General features: G+C 38.7%; 1 protein-coding gene across 3 annotated transcripts; it reads right to left on the bottom strand.

Moving 5' to 3' along the window:
- Positions 1–984: 984 nt before the first annotated feature.
- Positions 985–23,187, bottom strand: cdk11b (cyclin dependent kinase 11B). 3 transcript variants are annotated; one of them, XM_032570192.1, is made up of 21 exons: positions 23,166–23,187; positions 21,542–21,669; positions 21,046–21,185; positions 20,835–20,962; positions 20,585–20,732; positions 20,026–20,088; positions 19,013–19,149; positions 18,205–18,330; positions 18,018–18,116; positions 17,490–17,633; positions 17,334–17,408; positions 15,961–16,190; positions 14,876–14,966; positions 14,668–14,789; positions 14,466–14,571; positions 14,209–14,330; positions 12,601–12,708; positions 12,090–12,206; positions 11,572–11,720; positions 3,339–3,528; positions 985–1,497 (listed from the first exon to the last, which is right to left on the bottom strand). In XM_032570192.1, exons 2-21 carry the CDS (start codon positions 21,653–21,655, stop codon positions 1,405–1,407), a joined length of 2,502 nt encoding a protein of 833 aa, XP_032426083.1. In that variant the 5' UTR covers positions 21,656–21,669; positions 23,166–23,187; the 3' UTR covers positions 985–1,404. The 3 variants fall into 3 exon arrangements, with proteins under 3 accessions (XP_032426083.1, XP_032426092.1, XP_032426102.1); XM_032570201.1 differs by having other exon boundaries at positions 20,026–20,085; XM_032570211.1 differs by lacking the exon at positions 20,026–20,088.
- Between the last annotated feature and the right edge of the window lie 458 nt (positions 23,188–23,645).

Here is a 23,645-nt window from a genome sequence, read left to right as displayed (position 1 = left end):
GCTAATGACTGTGACACCAGTGATTTTTGTTGGGGGTTTTTTCCACCTTCTAATCAAATTTTTCACTTCTCTAAAGTTCCAGCACAGTGCAGCATTAAAAGAGAAAACCTCTGGGTGTGAAAGATAATTCAACACCATCGGGGGAAAAGAGGTGAATTCTTAAAAAAAATTTAAATACGGTAATCAATCCTATTAAAAAAAAAAAAAAAAAAAAATCTCTCCCACTCCAACCAAAAGTAAATCCTTACACGGTCGATGAGTTTTCCTTTTCAGCGCCCCCAAAAAGTCACAGAAGCCGTTTTCTCTGATGCAGCGTAATTACACACCCACCAAACTGAGCCACTGAAGCAAAAAAAAAAAAAGTCGTAATTTCAGCGGCCTTTGGAGATATCTGGACCTTAAAACCGCACATGGAACATCTCAGACGTCTAGCTTACTTTACTAGCCTGACAACGAGGCCAGCAGTCTGCCTCCAGGGACTCCGCAGCCAGCCCCACTCGCAGCTCTTTCCAAGCTCATTCAACACATCAGGTGTAATAATCTGCAGAAGGAGCTGCGGCGGAGGCAGGGGACAGATAAAACTGATTAATGAATTTTTCCATTTACGGCTGTCTGCAGAAGAACCAGGACAAGCGGAGGGGCGGGGGTGAGGGGGAGGCGGGAGGAGGTTCTACCCGTCCAGCGAAAGCAGCTCGCAGCCTTGCAGGAACCGAAGCGAGACTGTTTATTTTTCTTTGGCTCTCAATCAGAGAATTTATTGGTTTAAAGCTGATGCCATAAAGCTGGTTACTAAACAAAGGCAGTCAATTTTTTTGATTTTTTTGTTACTTAAACGAACAAAAAAAGAAAAAATTGAGACAAAGTGTGCAAATCAACTTTAGTTCTCTGAATTCAACAGTTTAGTTAAAAGACTGGACTTCTGCAAGGTTTGATTTTCCTGTGTTTGTGCAGGCTGGGCAGGCTTTGTAAATACAGCAGACAAAGCAAAGTTTCAATTTTTATTTCTTACAAAAACAGTCAACCTAAGTCATGTCGGCAGTAAATTTCTGATGGATCATATGGCAAGTATGCATAATTATACAGTAGCTCAGGTAGTCAGGGAAGCATTTAAAAATAAAAAAAAAAGGTCAAACATGAGAGCTAAACTTCTAGATGGTGCGTTCCTGTTGAGGAGCAGAAACAAGTCACTTCTGAAATGTTGAATTCACAGAAATGAGAAGATTTCCAACCACAATGAGTCCTGCTGTTGGACAGTCCTGAGTATCTGAGATCAGTTGTTGTGTAGCAAACACCAAGCTGGTCTGCAGCGGCAAAGCCGCCTGGCTTCAAACACACGAGTCCCAGAACTTGTTGCTTTGTTCCTCTCAAGCGAGGCAGAGAAACGTCCCGGCTGGATTTTCCTGATCAGAATTTGAGGCTGAACCCGGGCCCAACAGCAGACGCTCCGAGGTTGCTGGTCGTCAGGTGGAAACCAGTGTCTTTCAGGTCGTCGTCACCCTGGTGTTAAAAACGAAACAAATGCAATTGTTTTACATTTCTATGTTTGTTATGACCAGCCCCTTAAAAAATTACTCATACGCCTTTATTTTTTCTCTCCACATTTTGTCACGTTTCAACCACATTGGACTTTAGGTGATGGTCTCAAAGTACAGCAGGACTGTGAAGTGGAAGGGATAGAAATGTTTTACAAATAAAATTTGGAGAAGTGTGCCATCTACGTGTTTTCACTGAGGCTCAAGATCGATGTCAAAACCAAATTTTCGACTAGATCAAATTTTGGTCTAGTTATGGACTCTAAATTTTTACTTGATTATATCGTGGTCTTGGGATGGAGCGTTCGAGGATTTTCCTTTTTTTGTTTAGTTACAAGAATAAAGCCACGATGTTAGCAGAATAAAGGCACAAAATACCAGAAGAAAGTCGTAAATTTAGAAGAAAAAATTGTTTAGACGAGAGCAAAGCTTGGATAGAGTTACCCAGGTGTGACGTGACCAGATCGTCGGGTCCGTGATTTTTTCTTCAAAATAGACACAGCAGTTGGCTCAATCATTTCAAAGTTCAACTACCGAAGATAATTTGATTTTGATGTGTTAAAAAATTTGTAAAACCGATGCCAAAGTACAACTTGACAAGATGCTCAACATTCCTCATTTAAAGTTTATTCTTGTATTATTCAGATTTTATTGTCATACGACTTTTTTCCTGTGTTATTACAACTTTCTTCTAGTATTATTTTAACTGTCGTACGACTATCACAAGACTTTACTCTTGTAATAATTTTTTTTTCTTAGCCTTGACCCTAATATTCTGTCGTACAGCCTGGGATGTGCTAAACTGGGTGCATTAAAGTTAGGGAAGCACCGATCCACTTTTTTCATTTCCGATACTGATAGCTGAGATTTCGTATTGGCCGATACCGATCTGATACAGAAAAGCAACACTGAATTGACTTAAAACATTTCTTTTTCTTTCTTTTTTAGAAACATAAATGTACGGAACTACAAATACATTTGGTCATTCTGAAACAGTACAGCACACTTAAATACAGCAGCAGCTTCACAAACTTGGGTCAAATATGCAAAAACAACTCGACTTTAATTTGTTCAGAAACTGAAACTAGCTAAAACAATAGGTTGAGTACCTTCATCAAACATGTAAAGAATAAACTGCAACAAATTTTCTTTCAAATGGTTCAGAAAGTAGAATTAGACATTTTTAATATAATATAATTACCCTTCCTAATCAGCACAATGATTTCCTTATGTGGGGAAAGATGGTGACTGCATGATATTTTCCTGTATGACTGAGTTGGTCAATTGCAAAATATCCAAATAAATACTTTAAAGTTGGTATTTGTATCTGGAAAGAAGCAAGCAAACTGAATACTTTTGCAAGTGTTTAGCACAGACCATTATAAATTACACTGGAATTATTTTTCAAGTGGATCTTTTATTGTTAATCCAAAGAAGCAGCCAAGAGAACGCTAATTATTAACACAGTTATCGATCATTCCGGGTTCGGCAGCTTTATGGGTTTGGGCGTTTCTCGAGAATAAAACTGAAATAACAACCAACAGCTTTTTGGCCCGCTTCCGTTTCGTCCGGGAAGGTGGAAAATATTGAAACTGCTGCTGAAAAGGTTCAATAATATCCTTACGGGTGAGCGGGACCGCTGCAGAAAACATTAGAAACTTCAGGGAGCACATCTTGGAAAACACAAGGAGGAAATAGTCGGACACTAAGCAGAAGCTCGAGGGTCTGTAATCTATTTAACACAGACAGCACTAAGAAAGCCTGGTAGCTGTGTGTAATGGAGAAAGTGGAGTCTAATGTCATTACCAGTTGACTGTATCCCAGGCCTCCCTCGGGCGGACGAGGGCTGGTGCCTCTCTTCACCCTCTGCTGCTCGCTCTTGGCCGGCCAGGTGGGGAACATAGAGGGGTCGATCGGGAGAGGCGTCTCCCTGAAGTACTCGTGCTTCAAAGCCTCGTCAGCTGAGATCCTCTTACCGGGGCAGTAGGTGAGGAATCTGGAAAACGGACAATCACTTATTATTTATTCGTTGATCTTTGAAAGGTGCAAAAGTGCCTAGTTTGGACTGCGATGTGAAATGGGGCAATTATTATTTGAATTTCTCCAGCGCCTGACTTGTGCATAGCTGACCTTGCCTCTGATTCTTTCATCGCAGGTTTGGGGTTTAGCTCATTCAGAGCCGTCTCTCTCCATTTGGAAAACAGATTAGGGCTTTCTAGGCAGAACGAAATACAAAGGAATCCTCTTTCTGTGCAAGAGCCAAAAAAAAAATGGTGGAGAGAAACGGCCAGTAGATGCTGCAAGAGATGGTGACACACACCAAACTCAATTTCTTTTTCTAACACGCTACCAAAAGGCTAAAACCAATAGCAGCCAGCCATTTCTGTGTTAAAAAGTAGTGAAATTGATCCAAGAGTGATGATTTGACCTAGAATCCACCATTTTGGAAAGTCAATGCTTTCAATCAACCAGCAACTGACTCCTGTCATTTCTCTTCTGGGGCGCTGCTAAATTAGCCGCACTTCAGGGTGTGTTTGCTGCTACTGTTTTCATGTTTTAATGCTGTTTTAATGTTAATAATTGGGATGTTTACTGCGTCAGATATATGAACATTCATATGTGTAAGATTTCGCTGATTGCCAGATAAAGGGGGATTGCTTGGTGGTGTGGTTCCAGCAAAACTTGGATCTCGGGGTACATCTTTTGTTTGTGCCCAAGATTATTTCATTCTACCCGTGTGTTTTAGTATTTTTAGGTAGAAAAGCCTCTGCCGTCTGGCGTCATTAATTGATTCTAAAAAGTTCAGTTTATACAAAATTTAGCCTGTTGTTTGTTCAGAGTTAAGATACTACACGATCAGGGTGATCCCAGAAAATGTGCTAAGCCTGGTAGTCGGGGCGCCGAGGCGGACCACCATGTTTTTGTATTAAAAGATGTTAAGTTGAAAGGAAATGTAAAATATTGCTGGGTAATTCTGTTACTGGAAGACACTGCCGACAACACTTAAACCCAAAATCATATAGTCTTAAAAACAACAAATCAAAAAAACAATTAAAATAAATATCAATTATTTGCACTTCCCTTAAGTCCAAATTAAGTCATCAGTCAGTGGATCTACGAACACGACGCCAGGCTGATCACATTTAGAACAGGCCCATGACATAAATGAAATAATCAGCTCCTTAAGGCGCCCTGGCCTTCAGGGGCCCCATATGGCCTAATGATTTAACACAGACCACAGACATAGAATTTGATCACTTGAACGCTCAATGCGCACCTCTGAAGGCGTGACTACAGGTTATATTTGCAGTTCACATTGAGCTGAGCAAGCAGAGCAAACGCAGTGGCTTTTAAACTTGATAAAGATTTCTCCAAAGAAACATGAGTCCTCACGGGGGGCGTTGACATAAATGTCGACGCAGGTGAGCCGATGTCCAGCTTGAGTGAAAAGAGGCCCAAGCGATCCACACTGAGGAGACCTAGTCGCTGCAGCGCGCTGTGCGGCCAACGCGCAGAGGTGCCAGCTGTGTGATTGGTGAGCGCTCCCGGCTTCATGCCATGTTTAACGCATCAACTATAAACCCGTCTTTCAGAAATGATTCTGCCAGTGAAATGCTCAGTGCAGCAGAGACGCTTGCAATCCAGCTTATTAAAATACAAAAACAAATGTCTTTAAAAAAACAACAACACAAAAACAAGCAATGCTCAGCCTCGTGGGAGGGCAAGTAAAGCCTGGCGTGTCGCTGAGAGAAACCCTGACGATCATACATCATTTTCACATTTTTGAGACTGTTTCAGTGTTAGCTGTTGACACAGATAAAGAAAAATTGAGCAGAAGTTTAACTTTTAGCTAATTCTTAATGCTATTTGTCTACATGAAGTATCTTAATTATTTACTATGTTAACTTCTAGTCATTTTCTAACTGGATTAGGAGGGAAAATCTATTCGCACATTAGCCCTACCAAGAAGCCACTGCTAAAATTAATACTCGATAGGAAGAAATGCCAGCAGTATTCAGGATCTTTAGATTAAAGCCCCAGCTACTCACTACTCTGGACATTATCAAAATATTTTTTCCTGATTCTAATATAAAAGCTTTGGCAAAGCAGCACCAAGCAAATGATTTTCTTCAATAAAGATGCACTAATAAAACAGACAGATAATGGATTGGACCAATTTCCCCTAACTTAAAAAAATACTTTAAAAAAATGTTTTTGTTCCCCCCTATTTTGTATTAAATGCATTTTTTCTAAACAAATAAAGCAAGAAAGAAATGCCACTATTTCCCATCTGTAAATGTACTTTGTACTTTCAGGGTGTACTTTGAGGCGTAATGTTTGAACTTAATACAAACTAGATAAAGGTCAAGGACATATGCTTCGATGCTTAATTTTATAACGTCTTTATTTTCAGATACGTGCAGCATATTCTCTTTATTTTTTATATTACATTGCGAATTAGCAAAAATGACTTGAATTTAATGAAAATCAAATTTTGAAGGTGAAACTTCTAAGAAAAACAGAAGATGGTTTCAGTCCATCATTTGAGATGATGTACCTCACTGATTCATCTCTAAATGTAGTTCCTGTTCTCTTTCGTTTCAGTCTTTTAAACGTTTTTGTTTACCTCTGGCCTTCAGTTGAGACAGTTAATACAAAAACTGTGAAGGACAAATAAAAACCCATAAAAATGGCTCCATTATTGTTGTGGTTACGAGCTAACAGAGCCAAAGTGGGCAAGCTCGGTTTCTAATAATCTCCAGCATTGGCCTTAAAGGGACAGCGTGCTTTTTAAGAGAATCAAAAAACTGTGTAGGTGGAGGAAAAAAATGTGGTGAAAAATCTCAATTTTGCAAAAGTATTCGTGTTTGGACATGCTGTAAGACTGAGGATTCTCAACATCTATTCTTGGAACTCCGAAAAGTTAAATGCCCTGACTTGGTGTCTCAATGACACCATTTCTTATTGATCCAATTAGGGTCACTGAGTGCATTTAACTCCTAAACTTCAACATCATCACGCCTGAAAAACAGCTGCCAGTAGAGTCATGGCAAAGCCGAGTCAACATGTCTGCAGTGTGTAATTATTAAAAGAAAAATCACTACTTTTAATGTCTTTAAGTAGCTCTTTTCAGGACCCGGTAATTGCAGAGATTTGTTTAATACCGCCAATTTGATTACACATAAATGGTTTAAAAACTTAAATACTTGGCTGAATACAACGGGTTTACTCAGCTGAATCGGACTAAGGCACAGCTGAAGTAAAACACTTCAAATGGATTTCAACTCACAGCACTTTATTTTTCATTACCTACCAGATGCTACACATCTAAAGCCAGACGTTTGATCTAACCCACGACCCATCATCACTGTGGTTTGGTGCAAAAACTGCCCTTCAAGTTCTTCTTTTTTTTTTTTTTTTTTTTTTTTACAGATTCAGTTTCTTCAAAACATTCTGGACGTTTGAACGCAAAATACTTACCTGGTTGGATTTAATTTTCGGTATGTTCCACAATTTATTAAACAACAATTCTGATTCACGTGGCAAAGGAATATTTTGCTGCGTTGACTGACTGAAGTCAGGTGTTTCTTTATTCACCGGAACGCCGTAATCACTTCCTGACTTTACCCGTTTACATGCTAGCAACTTCAGCAAATAAAGTGGCAAGTGTATTTTTTGTGTTTGCTTTTTTACAGTTTCAAATTTCCTATCAACCTTAAACATTTAACTCAAAAGCACACTTGATAACTGCCCATGTGCCCCTACGACCTGGCCAAGTAAGTTTTCTGGGGGAAACCCTGAGCCTTCTCTCATAGGAGAGGAAAAGGAGACAGTGGCTGATTTTCAGACCTTTGTGGAGGCAAATAAGATCGGTGGTCAATCACAGATCTCCCAAAATTAGGGCTGTAAAAGACTATTTTAGTAATCGAGTACTCTATAGAATATTTTTACGATTAATCGAGGAATCTTCTCTCTCTCTCTAAAACAGTGACGAAGCAATTCCGAAAGCACAAAAGCTATCGCAAAATTCAATAATCCTTAAGCCTGACAAACCCAACCCAAACCCTGACAAAGCGCTGCACAATTCAACACCATGCTGCTAGCACTTCACAACAACTCATAGGCGGAAATAAGAGCGCTGCCCTCCACAAATAATGATCCGGGCGGAACACGGTGCGCTACATAATAAAATGTAGTTTAACGAAGCTTTGAGGCAAATTAATTTTCCTCAAGGAATTTTAATAATCGAGGTACTCGAATCATTCAAGGAATCGTTTCAGCCCTACCCACAATTAAGAAAATCTGTAGCACAGCCCTTGTTGGGGGACGGGGAGCCCCTTAGCGCTAGCTCCCTCCTCGATATAGCTAGGTAGCTCGAGGAGGAAAACATCAGGGCCGGCCCAAGGCATAAGCAAACTAAGCAGCCACTTAGGGTCCCAAGTCCAGTAAGGGGCCCCCTCAGTGGAGGTGATTCTTTTTTTTTTAGTAATAATTTCTGTCATTATAATATCAAAAACACACAATTTTCCAATAAACTGATTTGCTTTTACAATAATATATATTTGATAATGTATGTAGAAATTATTACTTTATTGATAAAAAGAAAAAAACTATAAATTGCTTTTGGGGGGCCCCTGGTGGCCGCGGTAGGTACCGCACGCTTTGCCGGTAATGAGCTGCTGCAATGTGCAGAGCGCATCCAAACGTCCAAAGCTCCGGTCAGAAGTTAAGTTAGCAAAACAATGTCTCTAAAAAGGACTTATCCTTCAGGGAGAGAGAAAAGAAAGAGGAAGAATAGAAAAAAAGCCAAGATAAAGGTTTGTTTGAATGTGCCTTGGTAATGTAATGTAAAAGATTTGTAAAGCTATAGCTTGATAGTGACGTGGAACGGTCCAGTTCAACAGCCAAACATTGAATCTCCTGCTTGGCTCTGTATATTTCTGATTTTTGGTCTGTCAGTCACACCTCTCACTGCAGAGCACCAGAGGACAGAGACTGATTTTTAAACCTTTGTTGACAAAGATAAGATTAGGGGATAAGATCAGCTTCACATGTAAGTATTAGCAGATCACAATCCCCCAAAATTAAGGAAATCTGTGCCCAGAAATCAACTGGTTGATAAATCAATTGGCCAATAAATGTATCCTGTATTATACATATATATAATGTAAACGGCACTGCCAGAGATGCAATAAGTTTATAGCAGGTCTGTGAATGATCTAATGATCGGGCTGCTGATTGCAGCCAGTCCACATTGTTAGCAGAACCAAAGGGCCCCAAAACCACATTTTGCTTAGGGCCCCAAGGAGGCTTGGGCCAGTCCTGAAAAACATATACTAATGTTGGATAAACGAAAGCTTATGAATGATTCAAAGAAAATGCTGCATAGGATGCTGGTTAGGCAGAGATCGCTGTCCCAATGCATGCAGCATCACATACATCACAGTCTTGTTTTCCACAGAAAGGAATGAATATAAAGAATTTAAACTTTGCATCAGCAGACGATGAAGCTTAGTTAATTCGGATAAGATGATGGAAAAAAATCTTGATTCCCCAGGAAGTTGAACAGGTTTAGAACGTACTTCTGGTGATGAGGCCCCTCTGAAGTCCGACAGCAAATACAGCAATATTCAAACACATTCCCAACACAAGGATGTGTGACATTCCAAACAGTCCACTGGAATCTAAACCTACAGACTCCCACACTACTCTGCCCTCATGCTTTTTACCCTGAACGCCTCTCCATGTTGACCTTCCATGGTTTGAACAAGTCCCAGGGTAAAACGCTTTCCGACAGATGGAGAGTTTGGGCAGCCCTGGCCAGACTTCCACTGGACTGTGATTCCTCAAGCAGCACAGTGGACTTGCTGTTAGTGTCACGAGTGTAGACAAAAGACTCAGCGGGTCAGGAAAAGTCTGAGTAAAAAGACTCTCGCCCTGCAGCTGGTGAGCAAATATTTGGAACACGCGCGAGAAAATTACGTCATTACTGCGATATGAAAATGATTTTCGTAAGAACGGTGCTGTCCAAACATTTCCTTGAAGAGCGGGTTGTGAATTGGAACGTGTGCTTGGATCTGACTCTCACAGGGGCGTGTTGACGAATGACCGACCCGTCACTGTTGTCATGTTTCGCATCAGCTCGCCAAGAACGTTCCGACCCGACGGGAAAAAAATGTACAGCAGAAGGCGCTTAGCACATTTTAAACATGTTTCGCTCATTTATAGGAATTTTTACTGTATGCTTGTAACCAACTAATGAAGCATGCTCTCTGTTTATGAAATATTCAATACTGGCCACTGGTTCATTTAAGGTTCTTTTCTTATTATTCCTTGTAATTCAGCTGATAATATTGCCATAAAAAGTTGTTTTTTTTAGTCTCCTGCAATATCACCAAATGTTCCAAACAATGTGACAAATAAAACTTTTTTTAAAATGCAGCATTAATCACACTGACTGTTGATCTGTGTTTGTGTGTTATGCAGCAGTTACTGTGCAAAAAGCAAAGAAGAGTCCCTGAGGTTCCCAAACCAAACCACCTTCTTTCCGTGACTACACCCTGAGATCCCGACAACGAAATACAACAAACAAGATCAAAGACAGGGGATGCAGTTAAAACAGTTTACATTTTCTTCATTTGTTTTTGATAGCCATGCTATAAAGCATAAGAGATTTTGTGCCTTAATGAAAAATGTAATGTGTGAAGCTGTGAAAAATATCATTACTGCAACTACTAACGTTACCAGTTATTGTGATATAGCATTTTCACACCACTGCACAAGTATTACGTAGCAGGAGTGGCGAATCAGTGGTGCATCCTTGTTAAAAGTGAGTACAATTTTTTTTTTTAGATAATCAGGCAGCTTGCACAAATTTCATCCACATATTCAATAAAGGGATGCACGATATTGTGCATTATATTGTGGTGAAGTCAGCAGTATGGTTGTTTGTTTAAAGATATTAAAAAGAGAAGTGAAATATAGATAATATCAGTAAATATCAGTTATCAGCCAAAAGGGCAATATCAATACTGGTCCAAATTTTCATATCGGTGCATCCCTATTTCAATGTTAACGTCTTCAGCCAAAATAAAGTTGTTTAGAGCCGCAAAAGCAATGTGACTCTTTGAAACAAAAAGCTTCTTTTTGCAATTTGGACTATAGAAATTTTAGTTGGATTTTAACAAAAAAGAAAAGAACATTTATTTACATTTCACACATTGTTTTAATAGGAATTTCAAGCCTAAGAATAAGGATGCATTTTTGGCTTTTTTGGGGGGCAAATCACTAATATTTAAAAAGTCTGACCTGCCGATTTAGATTTTGGCCAGTATGGATTCATTTTTGCCTTAAAAGTTACTAAATAATAAGACAGTCGCTAAGTTGGCGATAGTCGGGTGACTATTGTTAACCAAACATGTTCAGACATGCACAGGTCTGTCAATCAGCTCTCTCTCACGGCAGAGCAAAAGTGAACTGCAGCTTATTTTCAGACCTTTGTTAAGCTAGATAAGATCGGTTTCTCATGCCAGCGTCGGCCGATCGTTGATCTTATAAAATGAAAGAAATTGGGGCCAGTTTATTGGTGCAAGTCTACTTAAAAACCACAGTGGAGGGTCACAAGTTGCAACAAACTAGTGGTAAAACTGGGATCTGGACTTCACCGTAAAAGCCATACTGTGTAATTTTTGGCATATTGTCCAGGTCATATTTCCACCCCAGACAACAACAAAATTACGGATCATTATAAACTTTCTATGCTCCTCGATCAACTTTAAAAAATCAAACTAAAAAACCCTGTGTATTTTACAGGAAACAATGACAAACAGTGGCAAGAGTGATTAAGAACAAAAACAATTATTTCTAAACGTGGGGGTTTTTCCCCATCGAGTGAATTTAAAAAGTTAAATTAAAGGTTGGATCTTTTGTCATTAAAAAGTGTGACGCTATGTCACTTTATAGAAAAAAAATGTATATTTTTAATACTTTTTATGCGTCTTTCTCAGAAGTGCCAATGGACTCCAGAAAAAAGTCTTACTTGTTCATGAGGTCGAAGCCTTGGTCTGACAGCAGCGCTCCAAAGCGCTTTCTCAAGTTATTGTAGGGATACTCTGTGAAGCTCATCTTCTTCACAGCAGGCAACTCGCTGTAGCCAGGCCAGATCTTCTCACTGGGTGATCCCAAATCCTGCAGTCAACACAAACACAAACACACACGTCAACTGCTATACTTGCATAAGATTGATATAGTTAGTTAGAGAACAATTTCCCTCCTGGGAGAAATGAAGGATGCATTTTTAATTTGTTAGTCGTAAAATAGGAGGAATTAATACACGCATGCAGGGCTATATTGCTTTACAGCATGTGAATCACTAAAATATGGAAAGCTTTTTGGTCTAGTCAGCTGTCTGCCAACAGCTCCCCCCTGAGAAAAACTGTTGAACTACGTTCTTAATCCTCTTAACACTACATTAAATTCATAGGCAGTAAACATGGTAATTTTGCTCTTCGCAGTTACAATTTAGCTTAAATTTGAAGGGCAAATGATGGCATTCACCTTGTAAATCTTGTTAATTTGGTCAATTTCAGATTTTCCAGGGAAAAGAGGTTTCTGGGTGAGGAGCTCGCCAAATATGCAGCCCACTGACCACATGTCCACAGCCGTAGAGTACTCCTGCAGAGAGAAGAACAAACACGGCGGTAATCCACAGAAACATCAAGCAGACGGTCTTGCCTGGCAAAATTCTGTTTGAGTTCATCGTCCCCCCCCCCACAAGAAAAGAGAGAGAGTGTGGATGTTCTCCAATAGCTTTCTGGGCCTCTGCCGTCTGGCTGAAACAAAGCCTGTGCTCTACAACTCCTGCAACAACTTGCGGTATTTGGTGACTTACAAGCCAAATGCTTCACAGATGTTGTCTTTTAATGGAAATATATCTCTGAGACCAACAGTCCAGATGATGCAATCAGTCTGAAAAAAAAAAGTTCATCACTTTTGTCTGGAACGTCAGCTGCTGCTTAAGTATTTCGTCTGACAGCCCCTTTGCGGTTTGCAAAACTTGAGATCTCACCTTGGCTCCGAGCAGCAGCTCCGGAGATCGGTACCACAGAGTCACCACAACAGGGGTGTACTGCTTCAGGGGTGAGCCGTACTCCCGCGCCAAACCGAAGTCCCCAACCTAGAGAACAGGACAAAACAAGGGAAACTGTAAGACCTCAGGGTTTTTGTTGGCGAAGGGGTTCATGTCTTCGGAAGATTTCCCCAAACACGTCTATATCAAGTTTCTCGAATCAAGTACTAACCAGTTGTTTTGTAAAATATCAAGATGGGTAAAATGTAAAGCTCACAGGTGTCTACGCAATATTTTTCAACTTGGAGATTCAGAAACATTTGCATTTGGCTTTTTTCAACTATGTTTTCCCAATGGAACTTCTTTCCCTGGAACGTTTTAATTTACCCTGGCTGTTTCTCGTGCGTTTTTCCACTGCAGGTTACAAAACAGAGACATTTGTGTAAATTATATCCGCAGATGCTAGGCTGCAGCAATGTTGATGTGGACAAGCTACGAATGTGTGGGGGAGAGACTCCTGTGATGAAAAGAAAATATAATACGCTCAGCAATAAAACTATAAATGATGACTAGGTGATTAATTAAGGCATAGTCACTATACAGTCTACAGAAAGATTAACTGCAAAAACTTCAAAAGGGACTTTGACACTTTTTAAGCAAGAAAGAAGTGGTAGAGTTGAGATTCTTTCAAAGCGGTTGCACTCTGAATCTGGGAATGCACCACTTTTTTCACTTCCGATACCAAATCCGATATCTGAGGTTCAGGTTCAGCCAATACCGATCCAATGGAGAAAAATAGTGCTGAATTGACTTAAAACATTTCTTATAAATATAAAAAATTGGGAAGGGAGCGAGTTGGTGGGAGCGGTTTGCATTAGCCACTGTTCACATTCAGATTCCAGTTGAGGGCAGAGGGGGCAGCCCCCCACAAGATGCCGCCCTGGGCGGTTGTCCATGTCGCATATACCATTTCCATGGAGTTTGTGCGGTGAGGCGGCAGTTGCTTGCACTCATCCCAACAAGCGAACAGTATAATTTGTTCATGTGAAATTTCTAGCTCATACACGTAGACACGCGGGCTACCAACGCTACGCAAGAAAGTTGAAAATTGATCAACTTTTGTCGGCATTTCGCTGCCGTGTCCCATGTATTGGGTTCAGCTCGAGTGGAGGAAAACGGAGGCTTTTAACTCCCCGGGTGTTGAGCCGTTACCATGGAAGCAAGAGAGGAGGAGTAACTCCAGAGTGAAGCTTTTTGTCATCCAGTCTCTTTGATAGAAAGAGAGAGAGACGCAACAAAAACAACCAAGCATAATTATCGCCCTCATTTTCTTATCGAGCTCATTTTAATTGATTTGTTTATCATGACAGGCCTAATTTTAAGTATAATTACTTAACTTATATAAAGTTTTAACAAACTTGATTCTCAGACTTTCCTACCTCTTGTTATCTTTACATGGCATGAGGTAATTGAACCTCTTTTTATGTTTGTCACAATCGCCTTCTCTACCTTTTATTCTACACAGAGGCCATTAACCCATCACACACACACACACACACACACACACACACAAACGTACTTTAGCTTACAGTTTCTGGGTCAGCTTACCTTGAGGATTCCCTTGTGGCTCAGCAGCAGATTAGACGTCTTCAGATCCCGATGAAGAATCCAGTTGTCATGGAGATGTCGGACTCCTCGAAGGAGCTGAAGCATTAGAGTCTTTATTTCTCCTAAAAGAAAAAGCCTTGCATGAGCTTCTAATAACTGCCTGCTAGTTAATAACCTTTTTACGTCACAAAAATGTCAGAATGAATTTTTCACTACTTTTACAAGAAGAAGAAGAAAAAAAAATTATGCCACAATACCAGGCAAGAAAGGCTGCTTCATGGTTTCCATCAGACTCTTCAGGTCATGCTCTACATAGTTCATTACGATATAGATCTTATCCATATTGCTTCCAACAACAATTTCCTGACAACAATGCAAAAAAGAAACAAATAGGTCATTCTAGAAAAAAAGCCAAACAGCAAATGTTATTCACCCAAACTTATTGTCAAGTTGTCTCACCCTGACTGTGACGATATTTGGATGTTGGGCTTTCAGAATAGTGTTGATCTCTCGTAAAGACGTGATGGGAAAGCCTTCCTTCTCCTTCTCCATCTTCAACCTCTTTAAGGCAACAATCTCATCTGCAAATATAAAACAGCATTCATCTAGAAAAAGCACATTAAAAAAACCACAAAATCAAAACATAAACAGGAGTCTATTTACATACCAGTCTTCTTGTCCTTGGCTCTGTACACCACTCCGTAGGTTCCCTCCTCTATCCGGTTCAGACACTGAAACTCTTCAACGCTGCGGCAACCCTAAAAAAAATGTCATTCCAAATAATCAAACTTTTAGAGGTTTATTCAATTAAGGTAAGGATGCATTTTCTTTTCTCTAAAGCATCACCTTGTGGTTAGTAGAGTGACTGAAGGGAGACTAAACAGTCTGTCATCATGACACAGTCATTTGTTCTGATGCAAGGCTAAATTTACTTGCTTATTAAATCTGGTTGAATAAAGAGCAAAGACCTTTATTGACAGAATTTCCTTAACTCACAAAACCGAAACCTATGTGAACATAATCGAGAGGCTGTTGGGAGGGAAACGATGTAAAATGAAACTGAAACAAAAAAAAGAAACATTTCGATACTCCACGATCGCCAGAAAAAACACAAGTTCACAATTGTAGTGGTTCTATTTAATCAAAATCACATATATTTTTAAATATATATCACATATATTTTTCAACCATTTAAAACAACCTTCAATATGTGGGCTATTATTGTTACAGGTTAATTTTCTAAACTGTAGAAAGGTAATTGTTAGGGATACTCAACATTGGTGCAGATGTCAATATCTGACAGTATTACTGTCAATATCATGGCAGTATTTACCAATATTTTATTTGATAGAATGTTTTATTTCATTACTTGATTAATTGTCAGAAAAATCAATAGAATACTCGATTACTAAAATAATTGTTTACAACAGTCCTAATCCTGATACACTGGTGGAGCTGTTTTCAGGCAGTTGCCATGGCAATGAGTGTGCGTGTAGTGTAGCCATTAAGTGGTTTTGAGTTATTCTTCCAACGATTTTCCTGCGTTATTTTTCCATTTGTTGTGGTGCATTGCACTAAATTAATAACATCTCCAGGCTTTATTTAGTGAACAGAATTGTTCTACCAAGGTAGCGAGACTATGGATGGCATGTAAAAGAATCGTCTTTTTGCCCTTCACCGTTGTGCACATGCTCGAAATTTCCAAATGTAAACAACATGTAACGTGTCTACATTCGTAGAGCTAACACTCACCTGTAAAGCCGGCAGATATTTGGGAAGCTCCTTCTTCAGCTCCACAGGTGAAACTGGCGGGGACTCTGGAATGTAGTTCTCCTCGGGGGTGGGCGAGCGGGAGTGAGTTTGGGATTGAGGGGTGGGGTCACCCTCTCTACCTTCCTCTTCGTCGTCCTCCTCTTCGTCATCCTCCTCCTCCTCCTCCTCACCTGTCTCCTCAGAATCGTGGTCAAAACGGGATTCTGGAACTGCGACAGCAAGAGCGAAGTCATTAAAAATGATTTGATTAAGTTTGTTTGATGAGGGCCATAAATTCAGAAACTACATGAACAATATTGTGATTCTGTAGCTGAATTTATTTATTTTTGTTCTTTTTTATGGCAGATGCTATTAAAGTCCAATCTAACAACGTATTGTATTGATTGCATTAAAATCAACAATCTAATAAATCAATAAAACAGTTATTTTCTTCTGTACAACAAGCAAAAAAATATCACTTTGTGTATGTATTCTTATTCTTTTTTTGGTTTAAAAATTTTAATTTAATATTTCAATTTCATGGCACACAAATTGATCTGACATATCAAGCATACTGAGGCATTTTAAAATGATTGGTGCAACAATCAGTTATGAAACTCAACTCCTAATCTCTGTTGTTGAAGTGCTGATAACGAGTTTGAGTTTGAGCAAACCATGCCGCTAATTTGTATCGATTATCTTCTTTTTTTTTTAGCTGCAAAGCATGAAAAAGTGTAACGTAGGCTGTGAAGATTATTATTTTGCTGATCCAGTTCATTGTTTATCAAGAGATTTAGAACAAAAAGATTGAGTGTCACAGAAAGCAGCCAAAAAACTAATCATTACATTTTATGACGCAACGCCCTAAATTTACAAACTTCTTTAACTCAACTCCTAATCTCTGCACGCATAAGATTAACTGCAACCACAATGAGAAGTCAAATATGAACATGATGAACAAAAAAATTAAATTTTGATCAATCTTTAGGAACGAATTATAAAGCAATAAGAGTGATGGCTATTCAGATATCTGGAAGAAACTGAGCAGTTGGGACAAAGTGTTTGGTGCCATCAAAAAAACACACAGGAGAGATCCAGAACCTCATTGGTGAGTAAATTCAGCAGAAAACTGAAGAAACGTTGAGCTTTATTTTACGGCATCTCAAGCATTTCAATGAAGAATGAGACTGTAATAGAAATGTCTTCTCTTAATCAACTACAGAGATGGACTTAAAAGCTAGAAGCTCCTGAAAAGAAACAATTAAGGAGCTGTCAGCTGAAGATGACCAGCATTTGAGAAATAAGAAACATGTTTGTGTCAATTTCACAAAAATGCCAGTGTCTGACAGCTCATGAATGTGGGCTTCACCAACCTGCAGGTATGTGCTTTCCATTTTCTCTCTCTTCCTCAGCGTCTTCCTCTGACTGCTCTTCCTCACTCACGTCCTCTAAATGGGGAAAAGGTCATGTTTTTATTATTATTATTAGGCTTGAGTCACATTTAGAAACAGAAAAACAACACATTTTACCTGCACTCTGCTCAGACCGTCCTGATGCTGATACAGACTCTCCTTCGTCGTCTTCTTCTTCTTCCTCCTCCTCCTCCTCACTCTGGCTACTGGACTGGTCCTCTCCTTCCTCTTCTTCCTCCTCCTCGGAGCCTGACCCTGATGCTAAACAAGACAAAGAGAATTTGACTGTGGAAAAAGAAAATCAATGAAGCTGAGAAGGTAAAAAAAGAATCAACTTATAGCGCAGAAAGAGGCCCGATGCAGCTAATCTGAATTTTTATATCTGTAAAAGGGATAAAAATTAAATTTCCTTCAAAAGTATTTGGGTTGCAACACTAGTCAACTAGTTATTGATGGAACTTGACTTAATGTCGTGTTTTGATTGTTGATTCTATGTTGCATTGTGTTTCTGTGTTTGATATGATGTAAAGCACTTTGAAATGCCTTCCTGCTGAAATGTGCTATACAAATAAAATTTGATTTGATTTTTGATTTGAACATGAGTTTAAACCTATATGGTCCTTGTTAAGTGCAGCTCCGCTTTACCAATGGAGGATTCTGCCGTGCTGGTCTTCCTTTCAACATCACTAATGTCTTGGAGGTCTGCAAGCAGGTCTTGAACATCTGGCCTCTCCTCTTTTGATGCTGGATAAATTTTTTAAAAAATGACTATAACAACAGCCGACATGGAAATGATCTGAAGGAGGACACAGGTTTTACGCTAAACCCTCACCTGGAATTTTCCGTGGCTCACTGTGCTCCGACCGGTCCCGGGAGCCGCGAGCCGGACTGCGACTACGGTGAGCTTGTTTTGACTTGTCGTCGTACTCGTCGGATAGTATGCGATGGTGAGACGGTACTGTGAATGAGAGCGCCTCAGATTCAAAAGAGAGCTTTGCGAATTTACAGGGTGAAACTGATAAGTCTTTTCTGTTAATAGAGATGTACAAATAAATTGGCTGTGGACCTAAAGCTGAGAATTTTCAACTTGATCGGAAACTCTGTCATTGAGCCTGTAATGTCACTTTTGGTTCCAATATAAATAATTTACTTTTCAAACCAGAAATGCATGAAATGTGATGCTCAATGCAGTCAGTCACAAGAGCAGATAAAAAGGGGAAATCGTAATCTCCTCAAGTTCGTATTGACAGGCCAAAGTTTAATCACAGATTGAAAAATCTGTCACAACACTCACTGATAACAAATATATTTAGCGTAACTCATCAAGATTAGAACTGTCAAATTATATCAATTTACATGCAGTTAAAACATTGTTGAATGTAATTGTAACATTGGTAATGTATTATTTCTCTCAATATTGTGGTATTTAGCAAAAAGAAATAATTTTGGTCATTTTGACAGACGTAATCAAGAGATGTTTGGTCTGATTTAACTTCAGAAGAAACCAAAAGATGCGTGTGTCTTTTATTTGGTATATGTAAGCTTCTGATTTACTGTATATGATTTCATCCCACTGAAGACAGAACATCATTCAATAAGCAGGGAAGAATGTAAAAAATACATCTTTTGCAAAGACTAACTTTCTCGTCGACTCCCTCTCTCTTTGTGTCGATCGTCCACCCTTCGCTCTCTCTCTTTAAATTCCCGTTGCTCTTTCTGTTGCTCACGAATCTTCCGGTCTCGTTCGCGCTGGCGCTCCTGCTGCTCCAGACGGTCTCTGTTGTCAAAAACATCGAACAAGAAGCAGATTGTTTACACCAGCAACAAAATTAAGAAACTCTGCCACATCATCCAAATGTTTTGTGTGTTTTTGGTTTAGATGCTTTTAGGGAATAAATGCACAACTACAGCAAAACTTAAGGATGGGCAATATGTCCAATAAATTTGTGTAATAAATCCTGATTTAATGACATTAAAGCACAGGTGTTAAGATAAAGGCCTAATGGAGCACTTTGGTAGAGATTTTGATCATTTGCATAATTTTCATAAGTTGTAACCAGCACAACTGATATTTAATTTGAACACTGGCATATTTACACCTTGTCTAAAATGGTTTTGCCAAATTCAAAATGATTAACTATAACTTCAAATGTAAAACAACACCAGTACTCAGGTAAGGTGCACTGTTACTACTTAATATCTATGTACTATCTACTACTTAATAGCCTGCATTTTGATCATTATGTATATTTATCACAGATATTATTCAACTTAATTATAAATGTTACAATTATTACTATTACTATTATCATTATTATTATTATTAGAAATAGAATTTTCATATTCTTCCCAAGTTGATCACTCTCTCACCAACCCACTCATGTTTTTGGTTTATCAAAATAAAATACAATGTTTCAACCCAAACAATACTGTATGTCTTTTTAATTAGCTGCAAATATTATATTTTAAGTTACTGTTAAGGTCTGCTGCAGTGACACTGTATGAAATTACATCTAAACCCTGCTGTAATTATTTTAACTGTCGCGCTGAGTAGAAGCACGTTGTTCACAAAACCTCACAAATCAACAACAAGTTCAACAGACTAACCAGACCACTGAGGAGCTAGCAAACAACCACCTAAATGTTTACTTACTTAGCATTAGCCGCTAGACACCTAGGAACAGCTGGAGGAGGGGAGTGTTCTTGGAGTTTTCTTCTGTGTGTAATGAGGACAAAATAGCTTCAATTGCATTTGGTGGACAATCAGAAACACCTGAGTCTTTAGTAGCACCGTACCTGAATATGGCTTTAAAGGTAATTTAACTTTCAAACTCTTACAATTGACTTGTTCGGATATCAAACGGATACCATGGTACACATGGAAAACCAGTAGTCATTTCATTCCTGCTACATAAAAGTTAATTTATGAAGCCGAAGGAAACAGACAAAACAGAAACTGATGTATCTGAGCAAAAGCGTAAACCCGCAGGACCTGTGAGCCCACCAGATCTCTGCTTTGGTAAATCCTCAACAGGTTGTAGTTGTTTAAGATGTAATATTGTCATATCGCCCACCCCAAAGTTTAACATATTATTAAAAACATAACTACATTTATAAAATCTATTACATCCATAGATGCTGGGGTGGTTACATTTAAAACCATATTGGCTTTACTACCATGAAATCAATCGATAACTAACATTAATGCTCACCTCTCTCTGCGAGAATGAGCTCTGGCTTGTTCTCTTCGTTTCTGCCTCTCCCAGTCTCTGCGTGCCTTGTCTTCCTCCCATCGCCGCTTCTGGCGATCGCTGTCTCGCTCCTTTTCTTTGTCTTTGGCTCGCACATGTTTACCTCCAGCTTTAATCAACAGAGGGAAAAAAAGCAAAAGAAATGATCGAAAGTTTGGTAAGACACTCCGTCAATCACGTTCCTGTGTGCGTAATCGATCAAACAACTCACCGCCTTCAGCAGAGTGACTGCGGTGACGTCTTTTATCCTTTCTCTTCTCCTCCTTTCTGTGATGCGTTTTGTCCTTCCTCGCAACCTGCTGTGGGGGCTTGATCGCTAGTGACTCGTCTTCCTCTCCTCTACCAGAAACATAACACAAACCCTGTTGGATTTCACTAATGACCGTTACTAATTAACGCATCTGTATCATGATATAATCTACCTGTCCTCTGTCGAGTCCTCCCGTACGTACGGGGAATTACGAATTGTTATTTCCATTCTTTGATCTCGTAGTTCTCCTTCCTCCGGAGTGTCTCGTTTCGGTTCCCGATCATTCGTCTGTGGAACAACGCCCTGTGAGAACTGCGTAAAACAAGACGACATTTATTAGTGTCTGAAATCCAAAACCTTATCAATATCAAGTGACAACAGCTAATTCTTAGAGCAAGCTCAAATCAGAAACAGCCACATTTAAAATACACCTACAAAACTCAGTTAGCTTTTTGGGCATTTTTTGTGTTACACTTGTTAAGAAAGAAAAAACAATAAATGCTGATTTGATACAAAAAAATTACAAATTAAAAATATCTCTGTAAATGAAATTGTAATTTAGTTTATTAACATTACCAGGAATATTTTAGGAATAATGCTCACATTTTCATAAGCATGCATGTTTTACATCGTTACAATATTTATGTTTTTCCTTAAAGGCACTTTACATTTTTCTGGCGCTTAACAGTTTTCTCTTCTAATTCTCGTCGACGTTTTTTTTCCTGCAAGATTTCGTCAAGAGTTTTTACTTTCCAGGTCTCCTTTTCGTCCCCCATCAGCATCCACAATCCACCACCTGATTCACATGACAAACACAGACGTACACAAAGATTTATCACAGCATTGGTGTTACAGATTTCTCTTCTCAAGAGGCATTAGTAAACACAAGCCTGACATTTCTATTTAAGGTGGCCAGATTGGTCCCACCACTCCTATTTGGCTGGTCAGTTTCAAACTCCTGAAAAAAAAACACCCCGTTTTAAACGCAAGCTAGAAGTACTAGAGCTACTTTAAGAAGTTATCTCTCCAGCATTTTGGGCAACAAATTAGAGACGCATTACAACATCGAATAGGAAGAATCTAGTAAGCTGTGAATCTAGCAGAGGTGAAAGTGAACTTCTGTTAGTGAAAATTGAAGTATATGCTGCGCCTAAATAAAGTTTTTTTGTTCAAGAAATTGTTTCCGCTGCAACAAAACCACACGAGCGCAACTTTGTTGTTTATATATATATATATATACACAGTACAGACCAAAAGTTTGGAAACACCTTCTAATTCAATGGGTTTTCTTTATTTTCATGACTATTTATTATAAGGCAAGAAATCCCACTTATTAACCTGACAGGGCACACCTATGAAGTGAAAACCATTTCAGGTGACTACCTCTTGAAGCTCATCAAGAAAATGCAGAGTGTGTGCAAAGCAGTAATCACAGCAAAAGGTTGATACTTTGAAGAAACTAGAATATAAGGGCTATTTTCAGTTGTTTTACACTTTTTTGTTTAGTGCATATTTCCACATGTGTTATTCATAGTTTTGATGCCTTCAGTGTGAATCTACAATGTCAATAGTCATGAAAATAAAGGAAACTCATTGAATTAAAAGGTGTGTTCAAACTTTTGGTCTGTACTGTATATATATATATATATATATATATATATATATATATATATATATATATATATATAGTATAGTATAGAGTAAACAGTAATGCATTTGTTTTCAAAATGATTAATGTCTGACGTTACTGCAACCTTTTTGAGTTGTATTAAAACCGCGTTTAGGTACACAAAACACTAATAATATACAGTACTGTTCATACGTAAGCGGCATATGTACAGTTGTAAATCAGGTGTCTCGTTTCCACCTTACAGTGCTAGTTAACATTGCCACAGCCGTGTTATAAGCAGGTTTATATAGCCAAGTCAGTAAAATAGCTTAAAACCTTAAACTCTATGACGAATTTGTTAAGCTGTACGCAGCGTGTAAACTCACAAATTGCAAAGAGTAACATAGCAGCATGTTAAACTTTCAAAAGCCGTTTTAAGTTTTATGTTTCACAGGAATGCTAGCACGGTGCTAGCATTAGCAAACTTTAGCCTATGCTAGCATGTGAGACCGTTGCTAAAGAAATACTGCAGGTTAAAATATACATTTTACAAAGAAATACATATCACAGTTCTTATACATTTTCACTGGCGTGCGTGTAGCAGTTTCGATATCTTAAAATAAAGTTGTGAATGCAGAGCTTGATTAAAATAATCGCTGAGAAAATAAAACACCCAAACACACCTGAAAATGCGCAGCGGAAGTTTAATCGCGTAACAAACGTTCGCACTGCTTCCGGTGTTAAACAAAACCTTCCGCTTGAATAATTAATTAGCACGTCTAATCGAACGAAAATTTACGAAATTCAAGAAATCTTTTGTTCTATTTAAAAAAAACAACTGTGTCACTACCCCTTATGTTATATCATATCACGTCATACTCAAAGTATAAACTGGAATACAGTTTACATTTTCCCCTATACACTATTAATAACTAACTATTAATAATCAATAATATTAAAACCTTATGGTCTGTTAATTAAACCATAAGGCAAAACATTCAAGTCTTTTTCTACTTTCAATCTTTTAATTTTATGTAAAAATGACCCTTGGCTGCTGTTATGCTTCATATCCCGTATTCTAGATCAAAAATGTTTTTGTTGTTGTTGACAAAATGAATAGCATATATGCCAGGTGAGCTGTCAGGAACATATTTAATGCCTTT

This window comes from Xiphophorus hellerii, chromosome 1, assembly GCF_003331165.1.
Source record: "Xiphophorus hellerii strain 12219 chromosome 1, Xiphophorus_hellerii-4.1, whole genome shotgun sequence".
Taxonomy (NCBI): domain Eukaryota; kingdom Metazoa; phylum Chordata; class Actinopteri; order Cyprinodontiformes; family Poeciliidae; genus Xiphophorus; species Xiphophorus hellerii.
This window is presented reverse-complemented; position numbering and strand designations above follow the sequence as displayed.